Below are 19643 nucleotides of genomic sequence, written 5' to 3'. Positions count from 1 at the left end.
ATTATAGCCATTGGTGATCACCAATTAAAATGTGTTTGAATTTTCACAGGCCTGCATGTGTGAATTCTACACAGTTGCGTTACCAACAGAGATGCAGCGTAGCTGACACTTCCCAATGTTTTCAGTCTAAAATTCTCACATGGTGCTTCACTTACATAATCATTTTTCTTTAGAGTGGAAGCATCAATGTAACCATGATTTCATTTCATTATTCTCCTCTACTACAAGTATACTAACAGTCTTTCATGCAGAAGTTGCATCCTAGCAATGAGGTAACTGTGGAGAAGGGGTAGGAAGCCGGGCTCAGGGAAAATACCTCCTCAAGAAACCAGAGGAGTGAGGAAGGGGTTTTCCCCTCCAACAAAACTGTTATGTTTTCATTTAACTTAACAAGGTAGCATGCCACTTTTTGTTTTATTTTTTTATATATGTAAGCATCTCCACAGGGAAAAAAAAAAAGTTAATGATCATTAAGCTCTACTCATATCAAGCCAAATTAACTTCAGAACTTTGCCAGCATGCATGCATATCTCATCTTGAGGGCATTGTAATCAACATGTACATGTTGTTCTCCATTCCTGCTTTTGTACTTGACATTGTTTCAAGCACATTTTTAGGGTTCAGCATCACCCACAGGGTCATTTCACTTGCATTTCTTTCATTCCCAGCCAGGCTGTGCATTTCACAAGTGGCACCTGGGACTTGATTTTTATTTATTTGTACAAATACTCTGCATACTGGGAATAGCCATTATTTTATTAGCTATGTTTAGTTCATGTTTCCCCATTATGCTGCCTTTTTTTTTCTTATATTGGGTGTACAGCATTTTATTTTGCAAATTAAAAATGTAAATGTTTATGAGTAAGTTAAAACTATCCATCTGGCTTCCGTCTTATGCAACCTGAATAAATAAATATGTATGTGAGTATATATGCATGTGTATGTATATACATGCATTTATTTAAACAATTTATCCTAGTTTTAAAGTTTTAGTTTTTTGATCTGTGTGAAATTTATTGCAATAATGGTTCAATATACAGCTGTAAAGCAATTCTTTATACTCATATTCATCTATTATTTATCAAGTAAGCAATTCTTATCCAACTAGAAATACACTTCTAAGCATAGGCTTTTATATAAACCATAATGCATATCCTGGAAAATCAAATTCAGTGGTGAGCTTGTTACTGAGTCCAAGCTTGTACTGCTCGCTGTACAACAGGCCAGTAAATTGAGAGACGAGTTGTTAGGGCAAGGAATAGCGACTTTATTTGGGAAGCCAGCAGACTGAGAAGATGGTGGACTCATGTCCCAAAGAACATCTTCCCCAAGTTAGAATTCAGGCTTCTTTCCTACTCAGAGGGGAGGGGGTGTGGTTGGTTGGTGCAGACTTCTTGGTGCCGGAATCCTTTGTTCTTGCAGCTGTCCGCATAGGTCCACATCCTATTACAATGTTCCTGTAAACCTCCAAGACAAATGTTATTCTCTGTTCTGCAACTTTTTATCTCTTTATGATTGGAAGAATGTTACACCTTTAAAGGTCAGAGTCTTGAGAATGGGCTCTCCTGTATATCTCAGGCGCCAGGCAACATTCTTAACTTGTAGCAAAAGCAATGGAATACAAAGGTTAAAAGAAACAGATCCAATATGGAGTCAGATTTATTCTTCCCTATTACAGGCTTAAGTTTATATTAAAGTATTTTTGGTTTTCAGAATTAAAATTGATACTCTTTTATCTTAAGCTTCAAAGGGCCATGAACCCTGAGCTCTCTCAGAACAAAATGTCTAACTTTCATGCAATTTTTACAAAGTAGAAACTGTTACCATGGAGGTATCCAGGAGAACCCGAAAGAATTCCTGTTGCCCATTCCCCATGGCAACATTCATCTACTTATTAAAAAAAAAAAAACAACTTGTTAACCTTAAGCTTTGAGAAATTTAATTGATCAGAAGTTGATGTCAATCACCCTAAAACTGGAGAGTATTCCTAAAGCAAAACAAAGAACAATAACAAAACAAAATTTTTTTGGAATATAGTCACAAAGGTGACATCCAGTTATAGGTAGATGTAATTCCTCAATAAACTGAATTAGAACAAAAACAATATTTGTAAATATATCTTTTGAGCCAATCCTCTGGAACACAACTTTTATATAGACTGTATTTTTAGAACATTAAGAGAACTTTATGCAAGACAACATCCTCTACATGATCTCCATCTATTCTGAGCACCCACATCTTCCACCTTCCTTCACCTCTTATTTTTCTTCATTCATTTCTCAGGGCTTAACTTCTCACTCTTGCTTCTTTTCCTCAACTCTCACACCAGCTAACTTGCACGAATTCCTCCCTGTCTGCCTTTCTGCATCATGTCTTGGCCCACTCTTTCCCCAAGGCATATCTGTTTTCTCCTTAGCATTTAGCGCAATGCCTGGCTTGTGGGAGGAGAGGCAGGGCAGGGTGTGGTTCAGCTCCAGGGTTTGGAGCCAGCACAGCTGGCAGTAGTTTCTCCATGTATATCCTAAGGAGCTAATAGCAAATCTATTTCTGACGGTTGGCGGTTTCTGGTATTTGATCCCTGTTGTTAACGATCGGGTCTCAACATGTGTTTGTCACTTGAATGAATTCATTCACTCTCACCTTTCCCTTCACTCTCCTTGATTTGGTGTTAGCCTGATTGTATCAGAGTCTTCATTTCCTGTGCCCCACGAGAAAGAGAAGACAGTGGCCGTGGCCAGTTCTCTATCTTAATCCATTGCCTTCTGCAGCTCATCATTTAAGTCATGACACTGACCTGCACTCACTTCTGCATTCTCTTCTCTACCAATTCTGTGACCTGATTTTACCTTTTTAGATATGTCTGCATCTGGCTTACATTTTACTTTTCTTCTCCACCCTATTGCTCTCTCCAGTCCCATTGTCCTTTGTGACAAGTTCATAATCCATGGTTAGACAATACAACCTCCTGCTTTCTCTTTGAGATTTAAACCAACCATCTTTGTTCCATGTTAGCCACATGAACAACGTTCCCTGCCCTAAACCTCATCATGAAAAGGCACTGTTGCTCTTCCAGGTTCTCCTGCCTGTGCGATCCTTACCTCCAGTCCAGTGGTTCTCTGAGTGTGGAACCCTGAGCTGCAAAAGCAGCTTTGGCGTCACCCAAGAAGTTATTAGACATGCACATTCTCAGTCCCATCCCCAAACCTACTGGGTCAGAAACTCTGGGGATGAGGCCCAGTAATCTGTGTTTACTGCCCTCCAGGAAATTGTGATGCCCACTAAAGTTTGAGAACCATTGCCTTAACCCATCTAGTCTCCTGCCTTCTCCCTTCCTCCTATTCACACTTAATTAATTCTAGTAAGAAACGTTTTATGCTTGGAGGTAATTGCACCATTTTGAAAACCATTATTCCAGATAATTTTAGAAGATCATGTAAAACATCAAAATAATTTCCAGTACTCAGTGAGCTCTTTCTCGTTCATCATAGCAAGAGACGGTGATGATCTAGATAGATAAAAGTACAAATAATCCATAAGACTCATTTTGTTCAGGAGGGTTAAATTCTTCCTGGGGGGAAGAAACAGTTTTTCTCATGATGCTGATAAACAGAGCTGGCAAATAGTAAAAAGACATGGAGAGCCTAAACAGTCTTAGAGATGCAAACTATTTTATATAGAACGGATAGACAACAAGGTCCTACTGTGTAGCACAGGGAACTATACTCAGTATCCTGTGGTAAACCATAATGGAGAAGAATATGTAAAAGAATGTGTATATATATATGTAAAAGTGAATCACTTTGCTGTACAGTAGAAATTAACACAGCATTGTAAATCAACTATATGTCAATTAAATAGTCTTCAGATTAATCAAACTTGGAATTACCAAGCATTAGGAATTCCCAGCTAATTCCTTAGCTTGGTGATGAGTATAAGGAGTCCATTACATTAATGCTTCTACTTCTGTGTACATTTGAAAATGTCATAAGAATTTAAAAATAACAGTTACTTCACAGCAGCATCATTTTATCTCCGTGTGATATGAATCCAAATCAGATTTCAGTTTTGTCACTTCCCATCTTAGTTAGTCATAAATGATATTAATAATAAATTTGTACCTATTGCATGGTTTTAATTTATTTCTACTAGATATGTATATACATACATGTATGTAAGTAGGTAGGTCAATAGATAAAACATGGTTATCAATGTAAATGTTGAGGAAATGACCAAAAGCTAAGACATTTGTGTGATCTGTATATTGCTGCTGTGTAAATTGACAAACCCTGTAGAAAAACAATTTCACAAGATCTAGGTATGTGTCACTAGACATTAAAATAGTAATACGCATAAATTTCATTTACTGGAATCTCTCCTAAAGGGGGAGAGTTCTAATTGCAGAAAAGATTTTATACCGGGAGGTAGTCAGGAGAGATTTCTGTTTTCATAATAGTATAAAACATTGGAAATCCCTTTGTGACCAACCACAGAGAGATAACTAAATAAACATATGTATATTCATTCAGTATAATTATTAAATGATAACTATACAAATGATAATGCTTATAAAAGTTTTAAAAAACAAAACAAAATAAAATTTGTTACAACTATGGAAAATATTGAAAAACAAATTTTCTGTTAGGGTAGAGATATGATCAGTGTCTTATTTCTTTTTTTCTCCTATTTTCATTTTTTTAATGGAAATGTGTATTTAGAAATTATGACAGTGGAATTCGCAAGATTGTTTCCTCTCCCAAGTGGTTTGAGCCTTTGTGATTTAGTAAAGGCAGTTTTAATCCATAGGGAGCTAAATTTTTTGAGAGTTAATCAGTCCCAAGAGGAGTGAGTAATATTGCTTCTCTGTTACCACCAAAACTTCTAGCAGTAAGCTAACTGCCTTGATGAAACAGAGATTCATAGAATCTAATGTAATGCAACTTCTGTTGTATCTTTTTTTTCCTAATATTGCATCTATGGTACTTTTAACAGTTAAAATGTATAGCAATCATTCCATCACATCTTTGCCCCGAAGAAGCAGAACATGGCAACAGCCCTGAAACCCCTTCCTCCTCTGGTTGTCTTATCCAAGACTTTTACTACACTTGGAACATCAAAAATCAAAGTGGTTTCCCAGAGATGTATTAAACCTAATGGCAGCTACATCATTATTCCACCAACTGGGAATTTGAAGTAGAGCTACTTCCCACGGTGTCAGTTTGAACAAGCTAAACCAAAGCGTGTTAAGAGGACCAGGGACCATCCATTATGGGATGTTGATGCACTAACGCTCACACCCACAGCCCTTCCCATCCTGGGTACGCTCAGTTCAGCTGTGTACTTTCCATAGCATTGGCCTGAGAGTCTGCACTGCTCGTCTCTTATTAATAAGAAGTAGTCATATTGTTAATCACAATTATCATGACTGCTATTACCATTTGAGACACATAAAAAGACCAAGTGAAAAGAAGGGGAAAACCCCCACAATCTTCAAGAATCGGTGCTTTATATTGTCTGCTTCAGATGATTTTTTGGTGTCCATTATATATATATTTTTCCTATGTTTATAAAAAATTCAGGTCAAATATCATATGTCCTTGAACCATGTGCTATCTAAAAGCCTGTTGGTTTGTAAATTGCTCTGTTGAACATACATTTCATCAGGCCAATTCTAATTGGGGGCAAAGGGGGTGGGCAGAGGAATCTTTTGCGGCCATATTATCACTGTGTATAAACTTAAAGCCTTGGGAGGAACATAGCAAAAGGAAAGGATTATTTATCCAAGATTAACCTTGGAGTCATTTTACTGTTTTATTTCTACAAGTAAATTATCCATCTTCCCATTTTAAGGCAGGTAATTGCTTTGCTGGCTTCTGTGTTTCTGCCTAAACATAACTTAGAGTCTTTCATCTGGATATTTATTCATCTGACTGGAATAGCTTTCAGTCCTCTTTAAAAATTAATTTGACTTTAATGTCTAGTTATCTAGGACTCCCCTGGGCTAGGATGAAATCACACTGGGGGAATTTTGATTTGACAAACGGCCACTGTGCAGGAGCCTTTGATCCTCCACCATGGTGTTAACTAGCTGCCCCTTGTCTTGCTGAGCTTAGAGCAAGATCAAAGTCTGCACCCCACCGGGCAGGATCACTGGTGGGCACTGGGAGAATCCTGGCACCTCCCAGAGTCTTTGAGCTGCTGCAGCCCTTCAGCTGGAGCTTAGAGCCCTCCTAGACATTTAGAGAAATTGGATGTGAGCGGAGATAAAGAGAAGACAGGGTGAGTTTTTCCTAGGGCCTTGGTGTACCGTGTCCTGGTGCCTGTTGAGTGCTTGAAGCCCTTTGCTCTTCAAAGTAGGAATTCCTGACCTGGTTTTCCAATCTCTGAGTCCTGCTCAGGTTTTCCAAGTTTTCAAAAATTATGAAGAAAAATTTATTTTCATTTAAAAAACACATAGAAAATATGGTAGATAATGATTTTTACAATTGTTTAAATTTTTAAAAATTGGAGTATAGTTGATTTACAATATCATGTTTGTTTCAGGTGTGTACAGCACAGTGATTCAATTATATATGTGTGTGTGTGTGTGTGTATACACACACACACATATATTCTTCTTATATATGTGTGTACACATATATATGTGTACACACGTTTTTATATATGTATGTACACATATATACACACACACACATATATATTCTTTTTCAGATTCTTTTCCCTTATAAGTTATTACAAAATATTGAGACTAGTTCCCTGTGCTATACAGTAGGTCCTTGTTGTCTATCTACTTTATATATGGTAGTGTGTATATGTAAATCCTAATTTATCCCTCCCCACCCCCTTTCCCCTTTGGTAACTGTAAGTTTGTGTTCTGTGTCTGTGAGTCTCTGTAAATAAGTTCATTCATATCTTTTTTTTTTAGATTTCACATATAAGCAGTATCATATTTGTCTTTCTCTGTTTGGCTTACTTCACTTAGTATGATAATCTCTAGGTCCATCCATGTTGCTGCAAATGGCATTATTTCATTCTTTTTTATGCTTGAGTAATATTGCATTGTATATATGTACCGTATCTTCTTTATCCATTCATCTGTCGATAATTAGAAGAATGGAGAGAAAACAGGCATATTGCTGAAGATCACTGGAAATTGTTGCCCTGGTGGTTAGATGCCTTAAAAGCAAAAGAACAAGTGTAGACTTTCCATACTGGCCTTGATACAGATTGTTCAAAAGCATCTAGACTCAGGTAGCAGGCTGTAAATGTCACCATTGCCTGGAAGGCAGGCGTGGTCTAACTCTGCGATCTCCTCGCTCTGACAGACGGGGAGCTCTCCATATCGAATGAAGATGACTCCCTGGAAAACGGGCAGTCCCTGAGCTCCAGCCAGCTATCTCTGCCTGCCCTGTCCGAGATGGAGCCAGTCCCGATGCCCAGGGATCCCTGCTCATACGAGGTGCTCCAACCTTCCGACATCATGGATGGGACAGGTAATGCCCCTGGTAGATGTGGAACTGGTCCCCAGCATGCGGTGTTAGGGGCCTTCAGCCTGGCTGGACTTCGGCTTCTATTTTGAACCACCCTGAACATACGGATCTCCTGGAAATGGGGATGAAAGTGACCAGTTAGTACATGCTGAGTGTAAAAATACGGAGGATGTGTCCATTTATTTTTCTACAGTCTTTAAAAACGTTTTTATAATCTTAATCTCTTTAAAGAAGATATGTCTTGTTTTGTAATACTGATGATTTAAAATGTTTGTTTTCTAACCCTCATTTCTGTTAAGATAAAGCTAAAGAGTCCTGTGCTTCTGTAGGGTACCTGTCTAAGTCCACCTGGTCATAAGGCCCTGGTATGCCTTTGAATCCTAATCCCAATATACCAGTTAATAGTTATATCGATTTAGTAAATTGTACCAATTTACTATATAAAATCAATTAATGTGTTAATTGTCTACAATTTACCGGTATCCTGCTGACAGGTAATTCTGATGCCATCTGTCATGCCCTCTTTGGTCCAAAGCCCTCTGAGTGGCCGATACTCACTCCCTCACAAGGTTTGCAGAATGGTCCTCATTAGCCAGAAGATGGCACCCTCCCGACAGCCAGTAAGGAGAGGTCCTTGCTGTCAGGAGACAAGCCTGGAGGATGGGGCCTCTGGGAATATCTGGAGTCTGGGTAGAGAGGCCAGGGCCTTCCCCCACACCATGTGCAAAGTCTGCGTCACGGAACTCAGACGGGAGGCGAGCGGGATGGTGTTTCAGAGTCAGCGCCATGCTTCACTTTGGGACCCAGGGAGTCACTGCTCCATCGGTGTGTCCAGCACTGATGATAATAGTGTCCCTTGAGACAGGGGAGAACCTAGTTCTCCTGAGGTTTGTGTACAGGGCTTTGACTGCTGGAAACACTGCTACCCAGAGTAGGGAGAAGGAAGAGGGCGGGGGAGGCTTTCTTCCTGTAGCAGTGATGGGGAGGGGGAGATATGCATCTGAGTTGCATTTCCCTCCCCCTCCCGAGGCTGGGGAGATTGTTCCAACTAAAGCAGTAAATTGAGCCTTCTTCCCAGCCTTCCTTGTGACATTGGGATCAGATGGATGTGATTGCTGTAGTGAGATCTGTCATCCCAGGGAAACTGTAGAGTCTCATTCTGTCACTGGCCGGGTTGCCGGCATGGTAGGAGAGCCTGTGCTACCACCCGTGACAGCTCTTAGCTGGAGCCGGTCCTGGTCCCCGCCCCCCCTCCGCCCGCCCCGCCATGGGGGAGAGGAAGAGGCAGGCCCGGGGCAGAGCAATGAGAAATGGGCAGAATCAAAAGCAGAAAACCATGCTTCTGGCGAGTGCAGGAGAAAGGAAGGCGGAAAATGAAAAGGGTGTTGATTTGGGGCATTCTTCGCCTTACCCAGGTGTATCGGAGCTGGCAGGGGCAGGAAGGTGCCCCTAAGACTGCAGAGCACCCCCTGGATGCTGCTGCCCAGCTCGGATGGCCCCAAACCTGGAGGAGCAGCCGCTGCCCCACGCATGTGGGGATCACCTGCCCAGCGTCAGCCTCTAGGCTGTCCTCAGACCCGGGGAGCAGGGACACAAGGACACCCAGCAGGCAAAAACAAGACCCCGGAATGCATCCGCTCTTCCTTCCCAGCAAAGGGCAAACAGGCCCAAAGGAAGATGCCGGCATTTGGTGCTGGTTTGGTTCAGAGGGGGCTCCTGGTCCTTGATCCACTACACCTGCCATCTGTTGATTGTCGCTGTGGTCCCGTGAGTCCCATTTTGGCGCACCCGTAGAATTTGCATTATGAACACCAAGGTTGAAGGGATGAAGCTTTGGATGGTTTGAGGAAGCGTCCTCTTCCTTCTTCTCCCTCTTGCTCTTTCCAGCTCTCTCCGTTTTCTGTCTCTCCCTCCCCACTACTTCCCCCACCCTCACCATGGCTTTATTGGATTTCTGGCGTCCTCTCTTGAACACCCCACGCGACTGTGACAGCCTGGAACAATCGGTGCTCTGCTGTGTCACTAACCCTGTCCTGTGTGCCCCCCGGCTTCCGCCGGCCGCACCTGCACTGCGTTTGTGTAATGTCGCTGTGTGTCATGTGGTTGTCCCCTCAGTGTCTGAAGAGAGTCCCTCTGCCAGTGAGTCTGGAGTCCTCCTGTCCCAAGATCCTTCAGCCAAACCCGTCCTGCTCCTGCCCCCCAAAAAACCTGCTGCTTTCCCTGGAGACCATGAGGAGACCCCAGTGAAGCAGCTCTCTCTCCTCAAGCAACCCCCTGCCCTGCCTCCCAAACCCACTACCAGGATTGCCAACCACTTAACAGGTGAGTCAAGATGTCTTCTGGGGACCCGCAGCCGTGCCTTCCCTTCAAGGGATCATTTCTCGTGCTTTTTCTTTTTCTCTGGGGCCCGATGCACCTCTTTGGTAAGGTCGCTCTGTGGGACATTTGGGGGTTTCTGTGTGTGTCTTGGTACATGCCGTTGTGACCTGGGTTTGTGTGTTCGTGTCCAGAAGCATGCGATATACACCTGCCGGTCATAGGCTAAGAGGCTGCAGTCGCATGCATTTGTAAACGTGTACATTGGCATTTATGTGGCTAAGTAAAGATTACTTGCCCATGTAGGTGAATTAGATTCACCATCAAAATCTTTGCAGAGATAAAGAGTAGCGTCTGTTCCCTTCATAATGAGTTTGCCAAAGCTTTAAATTTTTTGCCTTTAAATAATTGATCTGAAGCCCAGTGTATTTCTTCTATTAAAATTTATGTCTGTGCTGTTCTCTTTGGGAAAAAAAAATAAAAAAGGAAAGACAGTAATTTGCAGAGTATTGTGGGAAATACTTTTAGAGAAGAGCAAGCTGAGGAATGTTGTCCTAAAATAACTTTTTAAAAATTGAAGTATAGTTGATTTACAATAATGTGTTAGTTTCAGATATACAGCAAAGTGACTCAGTTATATAGTTCTTTCAGATTATAATTGGGATTAACAGACACAAACTACTATATATAAAATAGATACACAACGAGGATTTACTGTATAGCACAGGGGACTATATTCAGTATCTTGTAATAACCTGAAATGATTTTATATTTTCATTATTCAAGTGTTATTTAACAAATGCACCCACAGTTCTTAAATTGAGCATTTAGTGAAATTGCACTTCACTGCACATTAGCACACAAATCGGGTGTGACTTTGTGATGTAAGGTTGCGGTGTAATCAGAGATTCAAGATTTCAGAGGGGTGTTTCTCCAACCTTGATAATAATCCCACCTGATACTGATCGACTGCCTTTTTTTACAATATGTTTACTATTTTTATAAATAGTCTCTAATTGATCTCTATACACTTTGGTAAGATGGGATGGGGATGAAAGAATATTCACCTGTTCTATCATTAAAAACCTGAGGTTCAAGAAAATAAGTGACTTTTCCAGGGCTGGCAGGAATTCTGCAGTAGAGCCACAATTAGACCCTGTGTTTCCCAACTCCTAGTTCAATGAATGTTGTTTCCACGGTGGCAGAATGTCTCTCACGTGGCACTGAGTTTTATTAGGTTACAATTCAAATATAAGTTTGTGTCAAGCTCCTCTATCAATGTACACATCCATCCAAGTCAGGGTTTGTGGTTCAAAAGAGCAAATTTCCTTCTAAAGGAACCGTTCAACACATTAATAACACTTTAGTGCCCCCAAATTTAAATGCTTAGAAAACCACAAAGGAAAAAAAAGCCCTTGTAAGCCTCCCTCTAAGACATAACCACTGCCCATCTATCATTTATGTAATTATCAAATACTACTGTACATTTTCTTTTATCACCTGCTTTTTGCTCTCAGTGATGACTTATGAACTGGTTCTCACGTTAGTAGACATTCCACAACGTGATTTTGTTAGCTACGTGGTGGGGATCCCGATTTGCATGATGGACCCCTTAAGAGGTTTCCATCTTCCTTATTGTAAAAAATGCAACATCTCAACAGTATGCGTGTATTTTTATAAGCATCTCTGGGTTTTTCCTCACTTATTCGTGGTATGAGAATTGCTAATTCTAATTCTAGAAATAAATTATGTACGTTTTAAGGGCTAGGTACCTTTTAAGACTTAGATGCCAGATTTCCGTTGAGAAAGATTAAATGTTGAAAAACAAACTCCTGCATATAGTACATATTTATTCAGCACACCTAACTCTAGGCAGAATACTGTGCTAGGTATCAAAGTGGGTACAAATACATGAGGGTTCAATGTATATGTATATGATATATATATATACGGATATGAATATATATTTTAAATATCCAAAAATAGAGCGCCAGAATAACTACTGTTGGGTGTAATACTTGCAGTTCAGCACAGTCTCATAGAAGGGTTCTAGGAGAGCCTGAAACTTGAGCCCACCCTTAAAGCATGAAGGACTTTTATAGAGACTGAGGAAAGAACATTCCAGAAAAGAAGACCTGCACAAAGGCTCAGAGGTGGCCATGCTTCGGGCCGGTGACAGGGAGGCTGAGCTGGGGTGGAGGGTCTGTCTTGGGGTGTATTGAGAGAGAGCGTTCACCAGGTAGGGCATGTGAGGATTTAGATTTTATTCCCGTGGCACTGGAGAGCCTTCAGAGATTTTTGAGCTGGGGAATGGGTGGTATGATGAAAACTAGACTTTAAGGTATACTCCTGGGTCACTGTGTAGAATGAACAGGAAGAGGGGAAGGTTGAAGGTCCAACAGAGAAGCTGCCGAGGCCAGCCCTGTGTCTCGTTCTCCAGAATCACTAGTTGAATTAAATCGAACAATTTGAGGCAGGGAGACACTTTAAGAGGCCACTCCAGTTGTTGAAATAGAAGCTCAAAGCATCTGACTGATGGCAGTGGGAAGAGAGGGAATGGACCAGTAGATAAGACATTTTAAAAGAAGAATTGACAGCAGTTTTTTAAACTAACATTAAGTTAAATCTAATTTATCTAGTTACCCAATTAATAGACGCACATGTCAACTTCAGCCATGAGCCCAGAACTTGGGTGGCCTGATGTCCGCAGGCCTCTCTTGCTCTATTAGCCCAGGCTCTCCAGCTTCCGTGGTTCTTTCCCCAAGAGAGTGGATTTTATCTATTATGTGTACATCTCACCTCCATAGAGCTTGGGTCAAATGGATAAAAATACATACAAGCTGATGATCCTTACCATATTCTACCTGGTAGCCTCTTAAATATGACGAAGGCAAGACAGGTACAGGGGTGCGTGACTGCGAGTCTGGTGCTTCCCTTTTGGGTTTAAGCTCCATTAGACTTGCTCAATTTTTGTAAGTCAACAATCAGTCATAATGAATCTGCATCACCATGAGGCAGCCCCATTAACCCTGTTCTCTTACTCAGTAGAGGCACCTGGGCCATGTGAGCAGGAATTAATAAACTGAGAATTCTAGAACTCTTAAGTTGAGACTTGAGAGTTTTAGCATGTTCTCAGTGTCCGTCGTTCTATTGACATTTTTGAAAGGAAACAGACAACAACTTGAAAGGCACTGAGCATGGCTGGTAAAGAAGGACAGTGGTTACTGGTCCAGTAGATACTGGAGGAAGTGTGAGCCTGGGCTGAGGCTACATCTGGGTGCACGATCAGGGAAAGATAGGCAGAAATATCTCTGCTTTGGCATTTGCTTCCATTTGATCAGGAAAATCATAGTTAACTTGGAGACTATTTGCCTTGTGCGTTTTCTCTGTTCTTTAGCCGGATAGAGGGAAGCCCTCTTGCTCTCCCAAACTCCTCTTCTCTTGCTGTCGTCTTCATCCTTCTTATCTCCAACATCAGTATGCACAGCGGCCTGTATCACAGGGTCAGGAGTTGTTGGGTGTCAGCTTCCCTTCCATTCTGGAAGGACACTGCCCAGCAGAGCTGGTTGCATAATGCATATGATCTGAGATAATGATTCTCAAAACGCATCCTTCTTGGAATAATGGCTGACCCCAGAGGAAAAGGGTAGCGGAAGCAAAAAATACTGTCTCCTACTTTTCTAAGTCTCCATCAGTCACCTCTCCAGCCATCCTGGCTCCAGGAGTCAAATGTTAAACATTGCATGAATAATCCAGTCCTTCTGCATAAGGTACCTGTGATTAGATACCCCACAAGTGCCATTGGAATGAAGGATGATCAGCTTATGTGATAGCTGAGCTTCACAGTCTGACAGTCACACTTGGGTAGTAATGGCAGCTGCCATTTTTGGAGAAATTTACAATGTACCATTCAGTCCTATGAGGTAGATACTATTTTCTTTATTCTTTCCTTTTCATAGAGGAGGAAAATGAAATTCAGAGAAGTTAAAATTACTCAGTCATGGTGACGTAGCTAGTAAGTCCAGAGACAGACTCTACCCATTTTGTTTTACCCCAGAGCCCTCCTCTTCACCATTAGTTTATACCATCTCTACTAAGATACCTATTCTTAAAATTCGTAACAACGGAATCATTAGTTTTCGTTGGGTTTTGTTTATTTATTTTTTGTTTTGGTTTGCTTTTTTATTTTCTCTTTGGTTTTTAATCTGTTTAAGAAATTAGAAAATCTGCTTTGTTTGTATAACTCAAAGACAAAAAAATTGTCCAGTCTTTCGAAAATAAGTAATGTTCTTAAGGCACTCGATTATAAAGAGTTTCAAAGAACATGCTAGAAAGAGACAGTCTAAGAGTCAAGAACGGGGCAGATCACATGGGAAGCACTTGACCACAGCTAGAAACCGACAGCTCAGCAAAGAAAGGGAACTCTTGCTGATCCTTAAAAACAAGTCCTTCTGCTAATGTGGACGGGCCCAGGGTATAGTTGCACTGTCTTTAGAACCTGAAATACAGGGAAGCTTACTGTATTATCAGAACTGGTTGATTGCTAGTTTCAATGTTACGAAGTATTTGCAACTGCAAATTTCCCTGCCAGACAGCGGCCATGCCCTGTGGTATTTTTTCAGCCCCAGCACGTGTCTAATGAGAATCCTCTATGCAGAGCTTGTCAAGGTAAAACCAGTATTTCTATTTAGAGCTGTCTCTCTAGTTTTAAGGACAGTATCTACAGTGGGCTGTTCTACACCCACATTCTGATCTGTAATTTCATTAGATTTCTCTGTCCCCATTTCTTCCCAGTATATCCCACCCCACCCTGCTTGTTCTCCTCTTTCAGCTTCCTCTCCAACCCTCCAAAATCACCTAACTACTTTTGTCTCTGTCCTTGCCTTCCCTCCCGGTGTTCTACTCAGAAAGTGCAAGAAAACTGATAATTACACCATTGAGACCCTGGACCTCATCTGTGCTTTTAAACGGAAAAAATGAATCGTAACCCAGAGGCCTCATAAAGAGGTTTAAGGTTCACAGTCTCTTGATTACTGATATTTTGAAGGGATGGGAAATTGCCTGAATTTACTCTTTATACCCATTTCTCCATAGTATTCCGGACTTGATTTTCTTTTCTCAAAATGCAGAAATGCTTTTCTTAGTGCGTCTAAGGACTATCTATGGATTAAAACATGTTTAAAAGGGTGCTTTCTGCTCTGACATCTATGATCAAGGCAAAGATTGCAACAAAATACCTTTCTTTTTTTGGAGCGCTGTTAGGTTGGAGATTTAATTCACTTGGCACTTTTCTTTTTGTGGTGAAAACACATAATATAAAATTTACCACCTTAACCATTTTTAAATGTACAGTCCGTAATGTCATGTATAATCACATTGTGCAACAGATTTCCAGAACTCTTTCATCTTGCAAAGTTGAAATTCTGCCTATTAAAAACACCCCTTTCTCCTTCATCTCCCCTTAGCCCCTGGGAACCTCCATTTTACTCCTCGTTTCTATGAATTTGACTACTCTGGGTACCTCATATAAATGGAATCATACAGTATTTGTCTTTTTGTGACTGGCTTTTTTCACTTAGCGTAATGTCCTTAAGGTTCATGCATGTTGTGGGATGTGACAGGATTTCCTTCCTTTGTAAGGCTGAATGGCACTTATATTTTCTGTATTTTTTGCACTATGAACAAAGTCCTCTTCCAGCCCTGATATAATTTACAAAAAGTGTTTTTTTATCAGAGTTGTAGATGGTTGTAAGCTACAGAAAATGTTTAATGTGAAGATGTATAAACATGGTTCTAAAGAAATTCAAATAGTAAGAGATCAAATCCTTTGGGGGGAATCAGGAAAAGCATCATGGAGGAGAATGTATGTTTAAGACAAGCCATAAAGATAAGCAAAATTAGTAGGGATGGGTGAGGAGCTTTCCAGGAAATGGGAAGCAGGGTTCACAGAGGCACATGCATGCAAGGCATAGCATGTTCAAGACATAGCAAACAGCGCAGCTTGGCAGGGATGTGGGATTCCTGTAGGGAAGTCAAGAAAGGTCAGGCCAGCAGTGGGTTGAGGGTAACTGTGGAGAACCTTGAAAGCCACAACGAGGGATTTAACTTTGGAGGAGGAAGAGGGCATCTTTTGTGGACTTTTAGCAGCATTTGCTTGATTTCAGCCAAGCCTGTCTCCTTGATGTTTGGATAAGATGCATGCTACTGCTGTTGGATGGATTTACAACTGGATGGATGAATGTAACTGGGGCTGCCCAGCGTCAACCTGAAATTGCAGAGGGCACCAAGCGGCTGCCCTTGGCTCTTCCTCTTGGACATTGTTTCAGTGTCCCAGGGGTACGTTCCCCCAGGGGTGGGGATTTAGTCTGCCTTGTTCCCTGCTGTGTCCTTAGCTAGTGCTGTTCAGCAGCAGGACAGGAGGCCATGAGAGGCATTGAAGCAGGAGCTGGATGATCATTTGCCCATGGGTTCATAGCAGGACACTTGCTTCTTTAGGAGAAGCTGCGCACATTGTTCTCCGGCTCTGAGTGCTGCTGAAAATGAAATCTGATTCTCATGGGTTCTGTGATGTCTGAAGGAAACATGATAACCTAGGTAGAAAAGCAACTTCCCGTAAGGACAGCAGTTAGAACATGACAGTCATCCATCGGGCAAACTTGTGGTCCAGCCTTAGGTGTCAGGGAGTACACTCGGAATTTCATGGGGATATGGGGATACCCTGCAGATGGTTAGACCAGCTACCACCATCAGTATAAATGCAAGAAATCTGAGTGTGTCCTCTGACAGTGAATAAATGTCGTGCATCAGATGGATGTAGGGTTAGAGATGAACTGTAGCTGTCCTCATTTGCCTTTATAAGATTTATGGATCTAGGGACTTCCCTGGTGGTGCAGTGGTTAAGAATCCACTCTAGGGACTTCCCTGGTGGTCCAGTGGTGAAGAATCCACCTTCCAGTGCAGGGGACGCGGGTTCGATTCGTGGTCAGGGAACTAAGATCCCACATGCCGTGGGGCAACTAAGCCCATGCACCACAACTACTGAGCTTGTGCGCCTCAACTAGAGCCTGTGTGCCACAAACTACAGAGCCCAGGTGCTCTGGAGCCCACGTGCCACAACTACAGAGCCCACGTGCTCTGGAGCCCATGCACCACAACTAGAGAAGAGAAAAGCCTGCATGCCACAACTAGAGAGAAGCCCATGCGCCACAACTAGAGAGCCCACATGCTCTGGAGCCCACGCACCACAACTAGAAAAGAGAAAAATCTGCACACCACAACTAGAGAGAAGCCCGTGCACTGCAACGAAGACCCGACGCAGCCAAAAAAATAAAATAGAATAACATAAAACATTTTAAAAAAAGAAAAAAAAGAATCCTCTCTAGGGCCCACATGCTGCAACTACTGAGCCCGAGTGCTGCAACTACTGAAGCCCGCGTGCCTAGATCCCGTGCTTCTCAACAAGAGAAGCCACCACAATGAGAAGCCCATGCACTGCAAGGAAGAGTAGCCCCTGCTCACCACAATGAAGACTCAATGCAGCCAAAAATAAATAAAAAATAAATTAAGACTTCAAAAAAAAAGATTTATGGATCTAGCTTGAACTTCTTGATACCTTCACCATGAATGTACTACCTCTTAATCGGGATATGCTCTAAGTAGTATTTCATTGTATGTGATCTAAATTTACTGCTTAAAACTTCACAGATAGACCCCCTGGTTCCCGTGTGCTGAGACCAGGCGAGCATGTGTATGTTTGCCTCCATGACTTTGTGATTTCGATTTGACTCGCTCTCAGCTTTTGCCTGGATGCTCAAGATAGCAGCCCTCCCTGGTGGGCACCGTCCAATCCGGGCTCCTTTCCGTTGCCCATTCTGGACCTTCTCGCCTGCCTTTACGCCTGTCTCGTGGAAGGCTCGGGTTCAACCACCCAGTTATCCACTGCCTGGCCGTCTCCTTGCCTGGTCTCCCTGGGAGCACCAGCACTAGTCTGCATTGCTGCAAAAATAAACGATAGAATGTGTTTTTATCCATGACTTACAGTTTCTAACAAAATACTGATCTTATGAACAGGTGTTTGTTCTTGTGATTATAGGGACATCTGCACTTTTGACTCTTTGAGAGCAGTTTCCCGACAAGGAATAAGGTGTAGTTTGACTTTTACAAAATCGAATGTAGTTGTGGCAGAGCTGACATGCCCAAGTGACCCCGTTAGCTGGTGAGCCACCCCTCCACTGCCCCGTGTCACCATCTCAGGGAGGCACTCACTTCCCTACTTGCTGTCATCTCCCCAGGTGGCCTTGGGAAGGGTCCATTTAAAAACAAAAATGTATCTTTGTGGAAAGTGGCTCTGAAACAGTCAGGTGCTGGCGATGCGTATGTGATCATGGCCCTCGTGTTAGGATTCTGGAAGGTCTCAGGACACAATCCCCACAACGTCAGGTGTTTGCTGAGGTTTCTGTGTGCTGGGCTGGCTTAGGAGAGCAAGCCAGGCTGAGGGCATTGAATACAAATCACTTGATACTCTTCTAGCCCTTTCACCACGAGGGCTCAGTCAACACATTTTTGCCTTTCCAGGCATCTGGCCAAAAAAAAAAAAGGCCAGACTACCTTAAAATCCCCAGGATGGCCCAAAGTGATTGGTGGGGCTCCTATAAGCACCTTTCTTATAGCCAGGGGAATCTGATTCTGTGGTTTCGTGGTACTGGACTCTTATTTAAGTTCTAAGTACACTTCTTACAGACTCTTCGTGTCCTTGGATGGATGCCTGTATCTATGAAAGGAGACCAGAGATTCTAACCCACTAGAACCAGGTGACAAATGACTGAGAAATTCTTACAACACTTTTGTTCATTAAGACGTTAAGTGCTACTATCATTGGCAAGTGTATCTGAATCGTCTATTATAAAGTTATAACTGCTTCTCCAGCTTCTCCAGCTGTTGTTAACTTAAAAAGTGAGGAGAGAGGCTGGGGTGTATTCATTTAGCCCAGACTCATTCAGTGTGTAGACTACAGTCCTCTGCTACCAGTCTCAACTACAAAAGTAGTCGGGGGTTTTCACTTTCTTGTGTGAAGTCATAAGCCAGAGGTGTGTCAGGTTTGGAAATATAGCCCCCTTGGGTTTTCTGGCTCTGTGACGTAGTTTGGGTTTATTTTTCTTGTTCTCTGGAACTGGTTGTTTTTGCTCTTTCCACTCCATCAGCAGAGACAGTTTTATGAATATACTGCATCTCGGTCAGTCTGGCTGCCGAAGACTCATCCATTTCTAAGTCAGCAAGCAGAGAGCTTTGTGTGTGCCCCAGCAGGAGCAGTCACTATAAATGACTGAGGTAGTGTGTGTCCTACCATAATCCGTAAATGTCGTGCATCAGAGAGAGGCAGATGTCGTGCATCAGAGAGAGGCAAAATATTGTATTCAGGGAGGTGCTACCAAGGTAAAGAAGGCATTTTTAATCCCTGGATTTTTAGAGGTAAAAGTACCTGGGTCCCAAGAAGCTTAGATAAATGTCTTAGCTAATTAATCCCAGAGAATCCAGGTTTTCTGACTCCTGGTTCTGCATCCTTCTCCACCAGCTCTCAGTACTGATGCAGGACTGTGTGCATCGGAACGGCACGCTGAAACCTGGACAACCTTGCCTTTTTCCCTTTCCGCAGTGCCGTGTTGCAATCATGGAAGACTTCTAGGATGGTCCCTCGGAAGCCTCTTTGCTCTGCTACTTGATTCACTTTCACCAGGTTTTTTCACCCACTTACGTACAATGGACCTACCACACACTCTGTTGATTTCTCGGCTTCTATCTCTCCCTCCCAGGCTGGGAAGCATCAGGTGAGGTAGACTCTCA

At 42.2% G+C, this 19643-nt stretch overlaps 1 protein-coding gene across 1 annotated transcript in view; it reads left to right on the top strand.

Annotated features, from left to right (window-relative positions):
* PHACTR1 (phosphatase and actin regulator 1) overlaps window positions 1-19643 on the top strand; it is a 531606-nt gene that overhangs the window by 443368 nt on the left and 68595 nt on the right. The window contains exons 5-6 of the mRNA XM_068557521.1: window positions 7323-7490; window positions 9603-9809. Of these exons, the coding sequence (XP_068413622.1) occupies window positions 7323-7490; window positions 9603-9809 (375 nt within the window). The remainder of the gene's footprint in view (window positions 1-7322; window positions 7491-9602; window positions 9810-19643) is intronic.

Source organism: Eschrichtius robustus, chromosome 12 (assembly GCF_028021215.1).
Source record: "Eschrichtius robustus isolate mEscRob2 chromosome 12, mEscRob2.pri, whole genome shotgun sequence".
Classification (NCBI taxonomy): domain Eukaryota; kingdom Metazoa; phylum Chordata; class Mammalia; order Artiodactyla; family Eschrichtiidae; genus Eschrichtius; species Eschrichtius robustus.
Note: the sequence above shows the minus strand (reverse complement) of the source record. Positions and strands in the feature narration are given on the sequence as shown.